The 14,580-nt window shown below is 44.6% G+C and overlaps 1 protein-coding gene across 1 annotated transcript in view; it reads right to left on the reverse strand.

Moving 5' to 3' along the window:
* The window catches only part of LOC123996464 (phosphatidylinositol 3-kinase regulatory subunit alpha-like), a 63,213-nt gene extending 48,950 nt beyond the window's left edge, over positions 1 to 14,263 (reverse strand). Inside the window, exons 1-3 of the mRNA XM_046299834.1 lie at positions 14,233 to 14,263; positions 11,169 to 11,261; positions 10,979 to 11,056 (exon numbers count right to left, since the gene is read on the reverse strand). Of these exons, the coding sequence (XP_046155790.1) occupies positions 10,979 to 11,056; positions 11,169 to 11,261; positions 14,233 to 14,263 (202 nt within the window). The remainder of the gene's footprint in view (positions 1 to 10,978; positions 11,057 to 11,168; positions 11,262 to 14,232) is intronic.
* Positions 14,264 to 14,580: the final 317 nt, after the last annotated feature.

The following is a 14,580-nucleotide window of genomic DNA, read 5'->3' on the forward strand; positions in this document are numbered from 1 at the left end:
TGGACAGGACAGCACAGTACTGGAGCCAGGACAGGGCAGGACTGGACAGGACAGCACAGTACTGGACAGGGAAGGACTGGACAGGACAGGGCAGGACAGGACAGCACAGTACTGGACAGGACAGCATAGTACTGGACTGGACAGGGCAGGACAGCACAGTACTGGACAGGGCGGGACAGCACAGTACTGGACAGGGCAGGACAGCATAGTACTGGACAGGGCAGGACAGCACAGTACTGGACAGGGCAGGACAGCACAGTACTGGGCAGGACAGCACAGAACTGGACAGGGCAAGACTGGACAAGACTGGACAAGGCAGGACAGAGCAGGACAGCACAAGTCTGGACAAGGCAGGACAGCACAAGACTGGACAAGGCAGGACAGCACAGGGCAGGACAGGATAGCATAGGACTGGACAGAAAAGGACTGAACAGAGCAGACCATTGCAGGACAGGGCGAGGCAGGACAGGGCAGGACGTGGCAGGACTGGACAGGGTAGGAACACACAACACACCACAGACCAGCACTGCCCAGTACCAGCCCATTACCAGCCCAGCCCAGTAGCAGTCCATCCCAGCCCAGTACCAGCCCACACCAGCCCAGTACTAGCCCACCCCAGCCCAGTACCAACCCACTCTAGCCCAGTACCAGCCTAGCCCAGTACCAGCCCACCCCAGCACCATCTCAGTACCAGCCCAGTACCATCCCCAGCCCAGTATCAGCCCAGCCCAGTACCAGCTAACCCCAGTACCAGCCCAGTACTATCCCCAGCCTAGTACCACCCCAGCCCAGTACCAGGACAATAAACTGCCAAAATAACATCGGACAGCCACACAGTGTCAACTGGCAAGAGAGAAAGGAAGAAGGGAGATGGAGAGATAAAGGGAGGAAGATAAAGAGGGAGATAAAGAAGGAGACGCGAGAAATAACGAGAAACCGAGGGAGATAGCAACAGAGGGTATGAGACATGGCGAGCTGGAGGGGCAGATTGAGAGAGAGTGTTTCTCTGTTCTGTCATAAGAGGCCTGACTCCAACAACACAGGACTGCTGCTGCTCTGCTAGGAGGTGACATCATCGCTGGAGAAAGGGAGGGAGGGATGCTTTACCTCCACTGAGTGGAAGAGAGCAGGTGGAGAGGACGACAGGAAGTGGAGGGGACAGAGGGTAAACGTACAAACTGCAGCAGACTGGAATGGAACAGAGTATAACAGCGTTACGAAGACAAGTGTGGATTTGGGGAAGAACTAGTCAACCTGGCACATAATTATGTCATCATTGAGGGCAAGGAGCTGATGGCATGTTTATGTTTCTGTGTATATCAATATCACCCCAGTAGTGTTACTCTACCCACTGACACAATATCACCCCAGTAGTGTTACTCTACCTACTGACACAATATCACCCCAGTAGTGTTACTCTACCCACTGACACAATATCACCCCAGTACAGTATTAGTCTACCTACTGATACAACACAACATCACCCCAGTACAGTACTAGTCTACTGATACAACACAACATCACCCCAGTACAGTACTAGTCTACTGATACAACACAATATCACCCCAGTACAGTACTAGTCTACTGATACAACACAACATCACCCCAGTACAGTACTAGTCTACTGATACAACACAACATCACCCCAGTACAGTACTAGTCTACTGATACAACACGACATCACCCCAGTACAGTACTAGTCTACTGATACAACACAACATCACCCCAGTACAGTACTAGTCTACTGATACAATACAATATCATCTCAGTACAGTACTAGTCTACTGATACAACACAACATCACCCCAGTACAGTACTAGTCTACTGATACAACACAACATCACCCCAGTACAGTATTAGTCTACTGATACAACACAACATCACCCCAGTACAGTACTAGTCTACTGATACAACACAACATCACCCCAGTACAGTATTAGTCTACTGATACAACACAACATCACCCCAGTACAGTACTAGTCTACTGATACAACACAACATCACCCCAGTACAGTATTAGTCTACCCACTGATACAATACAATATCATCCCAGTACAGTACCTAGTCCGCCCACTGTTTCACCAGGCAGCAACACATGAGACGAAGATGAGCACTAGGAGTGTGAACCCAGCTTTCCAGTCTAATGACAATGTAATAGCGCTAATAGGAGTTCATGACAGGAGAGAGGGAGTGACTAGAAGAGCCTCTCACGTCTCTGTCCAGGATGACTGAGGCATTATACCGCTGAACAAATAGACAAACAAACCGACAATTCCACCGAGAGACCAGGCATCGCATCATTCCCTTCCTGGGGTGGGTAGGCTTTAATGGCGTTCCTTCCTCAGAAGGAAGGGAAGAAGTCGTTGCTCGCTTGGTGACAAACCGCTGTTCCCTTGTCTGTTTATTAATCACACAGCTTAAGTTAAATGACTGTCATTAAACCAAAGGTGTATGGTAGCTAGGTTGTTAGCTAGGTAGATAGGTAGCTAGGGAGGTAGCTAGGTTGGTAGCTAGTTAGGTAGTTAGGTAATTAGGTAGTTAGCTAGGTAGGTAGCTAGTTAGGTAGCTAGGTAGATAGGTAGAGAGTTAGCTAGGTAGTTAGGTAGGTAGCTAGTTAGGTAGATAGGTAGAGAGTTAGCTAGGTAGTTAGGTAGGTAGCTAGTTAGGTAGCTAGGTAGAGAGTTAACTAGGTAGGTAGCTAGTTAATATGGCGGTACAGTGGTCAGTGTATGAGCTTAGGCAGCAGAAGAGCCCCTAGGCGAGCACTCACCAGCTGACTGTAAAACCAATGCTGGGCTCTAATAGGTTATCGACGAGTGCATACGGCACATGGTGACATCACCCAGAGCCAATGAGAGGGGAGGAAGGAGAGGAAGAGAGGAGCGTTTTTTAATTTGTGCTTTGCTGATCTCAGCGGCTCTTGTCAGGGAGGGGAAAAGGGATGGTGATGAATGAGTGAATGAAAAAGAGAGAGAGAGTGGATGAAGAGGCAGAGAAGGTGGGGAGAAGGGGTGAAGTGTGCAGTCTCTCTGTGTCTTCATTGGGCATACAGGGTGTGACTCTGTTCCTAGGCATCATCCAGGCAGGGCAGGGTCTAGATGTGGAGGTTCGGGAGATTTGGTAAAACTACAGATCCCAGTACCTGGGTTCATTCTGTGTGTGCAAGTATGATTAGTGTATGTATGTGTGTGTGTGTGTGTATGTTGGTTTGTTTGTGTTTGTGTTTGTGTGTGTGTGTGTGTGTGTGTGTGTGTGTGTGTGTGTGTGTGTGTGTGTGTGTGTGTGTGTGTGTGTGTGTGTGTGTGTGTGTGTGTGTGTGTGTGTGTGTGTGTGTGTGTGTGTGTGTGTGTGTGTGTGTGTGTATATGAGTCATCCTCTCCAAAACTGTGTTCCCACTCTATGCCAGTGAAGTTGGCGGCTGGATGACTACCTCATGCATGTAATCAGTGTGGTTCATATACCAGTGCTGTTACCGTACGGTGCAGCTAAAACAACGACCCGTGTGGGCATCACTGAAGCAACAGCTAAAAACGGCTAGCTGTCACCATGGCAACTCCCGTGCCATTTACCAATCTGCAGTCTGCTCGATGAGGTAATGGCTCTAGACAGGTTTCTGTGGCTGCTTGACTGGGTGAGCCTTCCCACACACACACACACACACACACACACACACACACACACACACACACACACACACACACACACACACACACACACACACACACACACACACACACACACACACACACACACACACACACACACACACACACACACACACACACACACACACACACACACACCTATTTTCTGCTATTCTCTCTGTTTTATCGGTTTAATTTGTTCTGTCTTCCTCTCCCTACTGGGATCATCAGAGGTGTACGTCCTTCGCGTTGTGACAGGCAGCCCTGAACTGTCCATGTATGTATTCATGTATAAGAGCCGTGTGTCAACCCATTTCTGTACATGTCTTTCCTCTCCCAGGTCTACTCCTATGGGGACACATGACCAGTCCGTGTATGCTAGCTCGCCTTGCTCTTTCCATGCACGTAATGTACACGTGACTGCCATAATAATGGAAACACTTGAGTTAATACGGGTTCTGGTGTGGGGTGCATTTTTCTGGCATGGTTCAGGTCCACTCAACCCCTTAGAGGGCAAGGTAAACACCAGTAAATACACAGCCCTTCTGAGTGATCACCTTCAACCTATGGTGAATCATTTATACCCTGATGAGAGTGGATGACAGTGCCCACATCCACAGGGCACGAGTGGTCACTGAATGGTTTGATGAGCATGAAAATGTTAATCATATGCCATGGCCATCTCAGTCAGCGCCGGTGAGCATTTTCCACTACCATCAACAAAACACCAAATTATGGAATTTATTGTGGAATAATGGGGCCACAACCCTCCAATAGAGTTCCAATTCCATTTGCAGAATCTATGCCAGGCGCTTTGAAGCTGGTGCCTCAAAGTCCTATTAAGGGACTTTATGTTGGTGTTTCCTTTATTTCGGCAGTTACTTGCATGTACATAAACTCAGCAAAAAAAGAAACGTCCCTTTTTCAGGACCCTGTCTTTCAAAGAGAATTAGTAAAAATCCAAATATCTTCCCAGATCTTCATTGTAAAGAGTTTAAACACTATTTCCCATGCTTGTTCAATTAACCATAAACAATTCATGAACATGCACCTGTGGAACGGTCATTAAGACACTAACAGCTTACAGACGGTAGGCAATTAAGGTCACAGTTATGAAAACTTAGGAGACTAAAGAGGCCTTTGTACCGACTCACCAAAACACCAAAAGAAAGATGCCCAGGGTCCCTGCTCATCTGCGTTAACGTGCCTTAGGCATGCTGCAAGGAGGCATGAGGACTGCAGATGTGGCCAGGGCAATAAATTGCAATGTCCGTACTGTGAGATGCCTAAGATGGACAGCTGATCGTCCTCGCAGTGGCAGACCATGTGTAACAACACCTGCACAGGATCGGTACATCAGAACATCACACCTGCGGGACAGGTACAGGATGGCAACAACAATTGCCCGAGTTACACCAGGAACGCACAATCCCTTCATCAGTGCTCCGACTGTCCACAATAGGCTCTAGAGAGGCTGGACTTAGGGCTTGTAGGGCTGTTGTAAGGTAGGTCCTCACAAGACATCACCGGCAACAATGTATATTCTGTACATTGACCCTTGTCATGTATCGGTGCAAGCACTATTGCTATTATTGCATTTAGCATACATGACTAAAGTAAAATTATGTTTAATAAACAATAAAACAGAGTTTGACTTGATACTGATATTAAAATTAAGTATGGGCACAAACCCAACATCGCTAGACCAGACAGGACTGGCAAAAAGTGTTCTTCACTGACAAGTCGCGGTTTTGTCTCAACAGGGGTGATGGTCGGATTTGAGTTTATCGTTGAAGGAATGAGCGTTACACTGAGGCCTCTACTTTGGAGCGGGATCAATTTGGAGGGAGAGGGTCCGTCATGGTCTGGGGTGGTGTGTCACAGCTTCATCGGACAGATCTTGTTGTCATTGAAGGCAATCTCAACACTATATGTTGAGGGAAGACATCCTCCTCCCGTGGTGCCCTTCCTGCAGGCTCATCCTGACATGACCTCCCAGTATGACAATGACACCGGCCATACCGCTTGTTCTGTGCGTGATTTCCTGCAAGACAGGAATGTCAGGGATCTCAATCCCATTGAGCACGTCTGGAGGGTGAGGCCTAGGGCCATTCCCCCCAGAAATGTCTGGGAACTTGCAGGTGCTTTGGTGGAAGAGTGGGGTAACATCTTACGGCAAGAACTGGCAAATCTGGTGCAGTCCATGAGGAGGAGATGCACTGCAGAACATAATGCAGCTGGTGGCCACACCAGATAATGACTGTTACTTTTGTTGAACTGTTGTTGAATCTTGATATGTTCATTCAAATATTTACACAAGTTCAGTTTGCTGAAAATAAACGGAGTTGAAAGTGAGAGGATGTTTCTTTTTGCTGAGTTTGTGTGCATTTGTATATGTACTTTACATGTGTGTTGAATTCGCTAGGACCTAGGGTCCACTGTGTAAGTGTGTGTCTGTGTCTGTGTCTGTGCTTGTGTGAGCACCTATAACACGCTGAACAATTGTGGTTCTTCAAGGATTCATAAATAATCAGTAGAATTCAATAGAAAAAGATGACTTTCTTTCAGGGAAGATTCATATGGGCTCATTGATAAATAATCAAACCGATATAGCTCTGAAACTGTGTAGATACAGTGTGTTATACTGCAAAGTGGAATGGAACTGACAGCATTTTAGCAACATGACATCTTATTAAAATCTGTTCATATACACCCCCAGGAAGAATACTACACCTTTAAAAAAACATGTTCTGACAAGCGAGCACTTAGATATGGTCATTGTCACATTTTCATAAATTCCAAAAAGGCATTTGTGGAAATGCTAAAGCAATATAGAGTGGGGAAAGCGGCTGTGCGTTTGGACAATGAATAGACACTGCAGTAAATAAAACCTAATAAAAACATCTGTCTCGTCCAGGACCAGAGTCTACGTTGAAGGATGTGCCATTGCCAATCAGAGCTACAGTAGACCTTTATGCAAACAATCCATTTGCAAACAGGCCTGCCATCATTCACTTAGAACCCATTCGCCAAAAGCCACAAAATACACCTGAATTAATTTCTGCAAATATGCCAAAACCACTTGGGAGTTCCCTTACATTTAGGAACTTTACAGTCCTATTGATCAAACAACCATGAAAATGTAGACTCTCTCTCCCCCACATCAACAACAAAAAGATCAATATCTAATGCTAGCCAGAGAAAGATGAGCTAACATCTAACGAAGGGACATTAGATAAACCCTCTCAAACTTTTTCAGCTAGTTGGCCATCAAAATTGCACTGATAAACGATGGGGAAATGTAGCCTCCTCGTCCTTCTGCAGCTTGCCTGCCAACAATGCTTGTCCCAACCAAGCACCCAAAGCAAATTGGCTAAAGTTGGCTAGCTTGCTAGCTAGCTACTTCCAGACACAAAGGAGAGAACAGCTTACTCTGACCCTTTAACTTGCTCTAGCAAAGCTGGTTAGGCTGTTTACTTGTTATCCAGAGCGTTTGTGACTAACTATTACTTTCTTTGCCTACTTTTACTGACATGGTCAATTCAGAGGATGTTGCGCGTTCGTAAATTCATCAGTTATCCTGTGCTCTGGCATCGGAGTAGATAGAGTAGCCAGAGTGAATTTGCGAACGCAAGAGATATGCTTACTGGGTAACAGTTGTTCCAGTTCATGCTAGCTAACAAAATGACACCTGCATCTCTAGCTGTGTATAGTCACCGAAAAAACGATATGAGGGGCAAAAGTTGGTCACTCCTCCAATAACATGCCATGACATCCTCCTAGCTAGCTAGCTATCTAGCTAACGTTAAAAACTGCTTTTAGCTTGCTACATAAATTGATACGCTAGCCTATTAGCTACGTTATGACTGACTTATGATCATTGCCCTTGCTAGTTTGATTGTAATGTCATTCCCAACCTTAGTTACATTCGTTCGTTTTTTATAATTGAAACTGAAACAGTGCATCCTGATTGGAGGCAGCATACAATGTACCAGGCCAGCTGTGATTTACAACCTGATAGCAATATGTTTTGGACTACCAAGAAATGTATTGGTGAATTATATTAATCATGCATTGAATTGCATCAATCTATTCTGCCAACTATGCCTTAGTGTTCATCATGGAATGTTGAGGTAAACATATATATAAAACCTGCTGTGTAATGCTGTGTGTTGTGTTATACTGTGTTAAACTGTGTAATGTTATACTGTTATACTAGTCCAACGCTATAACCACTACGCTACCCTACCGCCCCAATAATGTTATAACAATGTGTAATGTTATACTGTTTTATACTGTGTTATACTGTGTAATACTGTGTAATGTTATGTGTTATGCTATACTGTGTAATGCTGTGTAATGTTATGTGTTATGCTATACTGTGTAATGCTGTGTAATGTTATGTGTTATGCTATACTGTGTAATGCTGTGACAGTTCAGGGCTGAGCCAGTCCCAGTTAGAGTTCAAGACTGAGACAGTCCCAGTTAGAGTTCAAGGCTGAGACAGTCCCAGTTAGAGTTCAGAGCTGAGACAGTCCCAGTTAGAGTTCAAGGCTGAGACAGTCCCAGTTAGAGTTCAGAGCTGAGACAGTCCCAGTTAGAGTTCAGGGCTGAGACAGTCCCAGTTAGAGTTCAGGGCTGAGCCAGTCCCAGTTGGAGTTCAAGGCTGAGACAGTCCCAGTTAGAGTTCAGTGATGAGACAGTCCCAGTTAGAGTTCAAGGCTGAGACAGTCCCAGTTAGAGTTCAGGGCTGAAACAATCCCAGTTAGAGTTCAGGGCTGAGACAGTCCCAGTTAGAGTTCAGGGCTGAGCCAGTCCCAGTTGGAGTTCAAGGCTGAGACAGTCCCAGTTAGAGTTCAGTGATGAGACAGTCCCAGTTAGAGTTCAGTGCTGAGACAGTCCCAGTTAGAGTTCAGTGCTGAGACAGTCCCAGTTAGAGTTCAAGGCTGAGACAGTCCCAGTTAGAGTTCAGTGCTGAGACAGTCCCAGTTAGAGTTCAAGGCTGAGACAGTCCCAGTTAGAGTTCAGGGCTGAGCCAGTCCCAGTTGGAGTTCAAGGCTGAGACAGTCCCAGTTAGAGTTCAAGGCTGAGACATTCCCAGTTAGAGTTCAAGGCTGAGACAGTCCCAGTTAGAGTTCAGTGCTGAGACAGTCCCAGTTAGAGTTCAAGGCTGAGACATTCCCAGTTAGAGTTCAAGGCTGAGACAGACCCAGTTAGAGTTCAGGGCTGAGACAGTCCCAGTTAGAGTTCAGGGCTGAGACAGTCCCAGTTAGAGTTCAGGGCTGAGCCAGTCCCAGTTGGAGTTCAAGGCTGAGACAGTCCCAGTTAGAGTTCAAGGCTGAGACATTCCCAGTTAGACAGACCCAGTTAGAGTTCAGGGCTGAGACAGTCCCAGTTAGAGTTCAGGGCTGAGACAGTCCCAGTTAGAGTTCAGGGCTGAGACAGTCCCAGTTAGAGTTCAAGGCTGAGACAGTCCCAGTTAGAGTTCAGGGCTGAGACAGTCCCAGTTAGAGTTCAAGGCTGGGGTTTCCCAAAAGCATTGTAGCACTAAGATCATCTTCAGTCCATTTAGTTTCAATAGAATTAAGATGAACTTAGTGCTTCGATGCTTTTGGGAAGCCCAGGCGGGTTCTATTCTGTCTGCTGAATAGTGCAGAGGCAGAGCACTCCCTTGTGGAGCCAGCCTGTACTTCAACACAAACTTTCCCAACTTTCCTTCTGCCCCAATAGACTAAGATCTCCGGCTTTCAGCAGTTCTGTATGAGTCTTAGCACACCTGAGATAAGCTGTTGTGAGTGATTCTATATGCAAGATGTATTATTGCCCAGTCTGGCTGTAAAGACCTGACAGGCTCACACCTGTTGAGCTGACATGCTGCAATTTCAGTTTACAAATACCGTAGCTCCTCAACTTGTGTCCTGACATGACAAAACACTGTTCAGATTGGAGTTGTGTCCTAACATGACAAAACACTGTTCAGATTGGAGTTGTGTCCTGACATGACAAAACACTGTTCAGATTGGAGTTGTGTCCTGACATGACAAAACACTGTTCAGATTGGAGTTACACAGACAGCATGAACACAGGGTTCATGTACCTGTTTCCAGAACTGTGTTATGTAGGGTTATATAGGGGTTATGTACCTGTGTTTGTAGGGTTTATGTACCTGTGTTATGTAGGGTTATATAGGGTGTATGTACCTGTGTTATGTAGGGTTTATGTACCTGTGTTATGTAGGGTTATGTAGGGTGTATGTACCTGTGTTATGTAGGGTTATATAGGGATTATGTACCTGTGTTATGTAGGGTTATATAGGGATTATGTACCTGTGTTATATAGGGTTATATAGGGGTTATGTACCTGTGTTCTGTAGGGTTATATAGGGGTTATGTACCTGTGTTATATAGGGTTATATAGGGGTTATGTACCTCTCTTATATACGGTCAAGTAGGGTTTATGTACCTGTGTTATGTAGGGTTATATAGGGTGTATGTACCTGTGTTATGTAGGGTTATGTAGGGTGTATGTACCTGTGTTATGTAGGGTTTATGTACCTGTGTTATGTAGGGTTATGTAGGGTGTATGTACCTGTGTTATGTCGGGTGTATGTACCTGTTTTATGTAGGGTTTATGTACCTGTGTTATGTAGGGTTATGTAGGGTGTATGTACCTGTGTTATGTCGGGTGTATGTACCTGTGTTATGTAGGGTGTATGTACCTGTTTTATGTAGGGTTTATGTACCTGTGTTATGTCGGGTGTATGTACCTGTTTTATGAACGATTTTGTAGGGTTTATGTACCTGTGTTATGTAGGGTTATATAGGGGTTATGTACCTGTATTATGTAGGGTTATGTAGGGTGTATGTACCTGTGTTATGTAGGGTTATATAGGGGTTATGTACCTGTGTTATGTAGGGTTATGTAGGGTGTATGTACCTGTGTTATGTAGGGTTAAATAGGGGTTATGTACATGTGTTATGTAGGGTTATGTAGGGTGTATGTACCTGTGTTATATAGGGTTATATAGGGATTATGTACCTGTGTTAGATAGGGTTATATAGGGATTATGTACCTGTGTTATATAGGGTTATATAGGGATTATGTACCTGTGTTATATAGGGTTATATAGGGTTTATGTACCTGTGTTATATAGGGTTATATAGGGTTTATGTACCTGTGTTATGTAGGGTTGTGTAGGGGTTATGTACCTGTGTTATATAGGGTTATATATGGGTTATGTACCGGTGTTATATGCGGTTATATAGGGTTTATGTAAATGTGTTATGTAGGGTTGTGTAGGGTTTGTGTACCTGTGCTATGTAGGGTTTGTGTACCTGTGTCTAGAACCTGTCTCAGTTTTGGGGGTCCGGTGGAGGCTGGGGTGGTCCGGTACAGAGGCTCACTCTCCAACCCTAGACAAGCAGGGGAGAGAAATTACTGAAATAGTGTGGTGTGATAATTCCAGAATTGTGTACAATATAAATTACCAACATGATATTTCCTCTAAATTCTGGAAGTGTTTACCTTGTCTCTCCAAAGCTTCTATCAGCCTGTGTAGTGCCACAGGAATCTGGTCAGGCAGAGCACACACCTCTGGGGCTTCCCTTGGCCCCCCAACTGAGCGAGAGCAAGAGAAGGAGAACATTGATCAGGGATGTTACACACATAGACAATGCACACATGCGTGAAATAAGAGAAGTCAACCACATTCCCTTAGTGCTTCCCTTACTGATCCACACTCAACCACAGACCCAAACACGAATGTGTGTGTGAGAGAGCAAAAGAGAGAGAGAGAGAAAATAAAGAGAGAGAGAATAAATAGAGAGAGAATAAAGAGAGAGAGAGAATAAACAAGAGAGAGAATAAAGAGAGAGAGACTAAAGACAGAGAATAAAGAGAAAGAGAATAAAGAGAGAGAGAATAAAGAGAGAGAGAAGATAGAGAGAATAAAGAGAGAGAATAAAGATAGAGAGATAGAATAGAGAGATAATAAAGAGAGAGAATAAAGATAGAGAGATAGAATAGAGAGAGAATAAAGATGTAGAGAATAAAGAGAGAGAAAATAAAGATAGAGAGAGAGAGAATAAAGAGAGAGAGAATAAAGAGAGAGAGAGAATAAAGATAGAGAGACTAAAGAGAGAGAATAAAGAGAGAGAGAATAAAGAGAGAGAGAGAATAAAGAGAGAGAATAAAGATAGAGAGATAGAATAGAGAGAGAATAAGGAGAGAGAAAATAAAGATAGAGAGAGAATAGAGAGAGAATAAAGATAGAGAGAATAAAGAGAGAGAAAATAAAGATAGAGAGAGAATAGAGAGAGAGAAAATAAAGAGAGAGAGAATAGAGAGAGAGAAAATAAAGAGAGAGATGTGGATGCGTAAGTGTTTGACCTGCACTGCCTCCTCTGTGCATCTCTGGTTCTTTCAGGAGCATCATTTAAATTCCGCTCTTCTGCTCCGTGTGACAAATGCACCAGCCACACACACACACGCACACACACACGCACACGCACACACACGCACACGCACGCACGCACACACACACACACACACACACACACACACACACACACACACACACACACACACACACACACACACACACACACACACACACACACACACACACACACACACACACACACACACACACACACACACACACACACACACACACACACACACACACACACAGACACACAAGAGTAAAGACCTTGTTAAATGTCAGCCCAGAGGTGAGGCCCTGGTCACACCACAGAACACACCAGCCAATCCACTGTTCCCTGGCCGCTTCTCACCACGACCTCCACCACACACCCTATATGCTTTCTACACACGCTCAGGGGAATCTGTTGCCATTATCATCAAGAGTAAAAAGTTTGTAGGAATGCTGACTACATTAGCATTCACTATTAGAAAAAAAGGTGCTATCTAGAACCTTGAAGGGGTTTTCAGCTGTCCCCATAGGAGATACCATTAGCGTAGGTAGCTGACATTAGCAAAACTATGAAATAACACGAACGGAATCATATAGTCACTAAAAAAGTGTTAAACGAATCAAAATATATTTTATATTTGAGATTCTTCATATAGCCACCCTTTGCCTTGATGGCAGCTTTGCACATGCTTGGCATTCTCTCAACCAGCTTCACCTGGAATGCTTTTCCAACAGTCATGAAGGAGTTCCCACATATGCTGAGCACTTGTTGGATGCTTTGCCTTCACTCTGCGGTCCGACTCATCCCAAACCTTCTCAATTTAGTTGAGGTCGGGGGAATGTGGAGTCCAGGTCATCTGATCTCCAGTTTCAACTGTTCTGCCTTACTATTATTCGACCATGCTGGTCATTTATGAACATTTGAACATCTTGGCCATGTTCTGTTATAATCTCCACCCGGCACAGCCAGAAGAGGACGGGCCACCCCACATATGCTCTCTCTAATTCTCTCTTTCTTTCTCTGTCTCGGAGGACCTGAGCCCTAGGACCGTGCCCCAGGACTACCTGACATGATGACTCCTTGCTGTCCCCGGTCCACCTGACTGTGCTGCTGCTCCAGTTTCAACTGTTCTGCCTTGTTATTATTCGACCATGCTGGTCATTTATGAACATTTGAACATCTTGGCCATGTTCTGTTATAATCTCCACCCGGCACAGCCAGAAGAGGACTGGCCACCCCACATAGCCTGGTTCCTCTCTAGGTTTCTTCCTAGGTTTTGGCCTTTCTAGGGAGTTTTTCCTAGCCACCGTGCTTCTACACCTGCATTGCTTGCTGTTTGGGGTTTTAGGCTGGGTTTCTGTACAGCACTTTGAGATATCAGCTGATGTACGAAGGGCTATATAAATAAATTTGATTTGATTTGATTTGAGATTATGCCCTCACTCTCCTTCTTGGTAAAATAGCCCTTATACAGCCTGGATGAGTGTTGGGTCATTGTCCTCTTTTACCAAATAGGGCTATCTTCTGTATATGTCCCCTACCTTGTCACAACACCACTGATTGGCTCAAAGGCATAAAGAAGGAAAGAAATTCCACAAATTATTTTAAAGAAGGCACACATGTTAATTGAAATGCATTCCAGGTGACTACCACATGAAGCTGGTTGAGAGAATGCCAAGAGTGTACAAAGCTGTCATCAAGGCAAAGGGTGGCAATAGAAGAATCTGAAATCTAAAATATATTTGGATTTTTTAACAATTTTTTAGTTACTACATGTTTCGATATGTGTTATTTCATAGTGTTGATGTCTTCACTACTAATCTGCAATGTAGTAAAAATAATAGGAAAACGAGTAGTTGTTCTAAAACTTTTGACCGGTAGTGTAGGTCATTACTTTGAGGTTATTTACAGGGGGTACCAGTACCGAGTCAATGTGGGAGGGTACAGGTTCGTTGAGGTCATTTGTACATGTAGGTAGGGGTGAAGTGACTATGCATAGATATTTTGAACAGCGAGTATCAGCAGTGTTCAAAACAAATGGGGGGGTCAATGTAATAGTCCGGTGGCCATTTGATTAATTGTTCAGCAGTCATATGGCTTGTGGGTAGAAGCTGTTAAGGAGCCTTTTGGTCCTAGACTTGGCGCTCCGATACCTCTTGCCGTGCGGTAGCTGGTTTTCGACATTGATGCCCTGAATTTAGCAGGTGCTATCGACAGATCACTTGGTAAAAGTGATGGGCAACTTTCTGCACACCCACGGTCAGTGTGCACTGGAGTGACTTGACACAATGCTAGACAAACAAGATGTAGCTACAAACAAAACGTTTCCAGTCTGCCATGTAGCGTTCATCAATGTATATGGGTAAGAGTCTAGCTACATTTTCAGATATAAGTTTATAATTTAGTCATTTTTAGTAGTTTTTATTGCATGTTTAAGCAAACTGTTAGTTAGCAAAGGTTAGCTAGCTGGCTCGATAGGTAACGTTACATGTATGATCTGT

Source organism: Oncorhynchus gorbuscha, linkage group LG15 (genome assembly GCF_021184085.1).
Source record: "Oncorhynchus gorbuscha isolate QuinsamMale2020 ecotype Even-year linkage group LG15, OgorEven_v1.0, whole genome shotgun sequence".
NCBI lineage: Eukaryota > Metazoa > Chordata > Actinopteri > Salmoniformes > Salmonidae > Oncorhynchus > Oncorhynchus gorbuscha.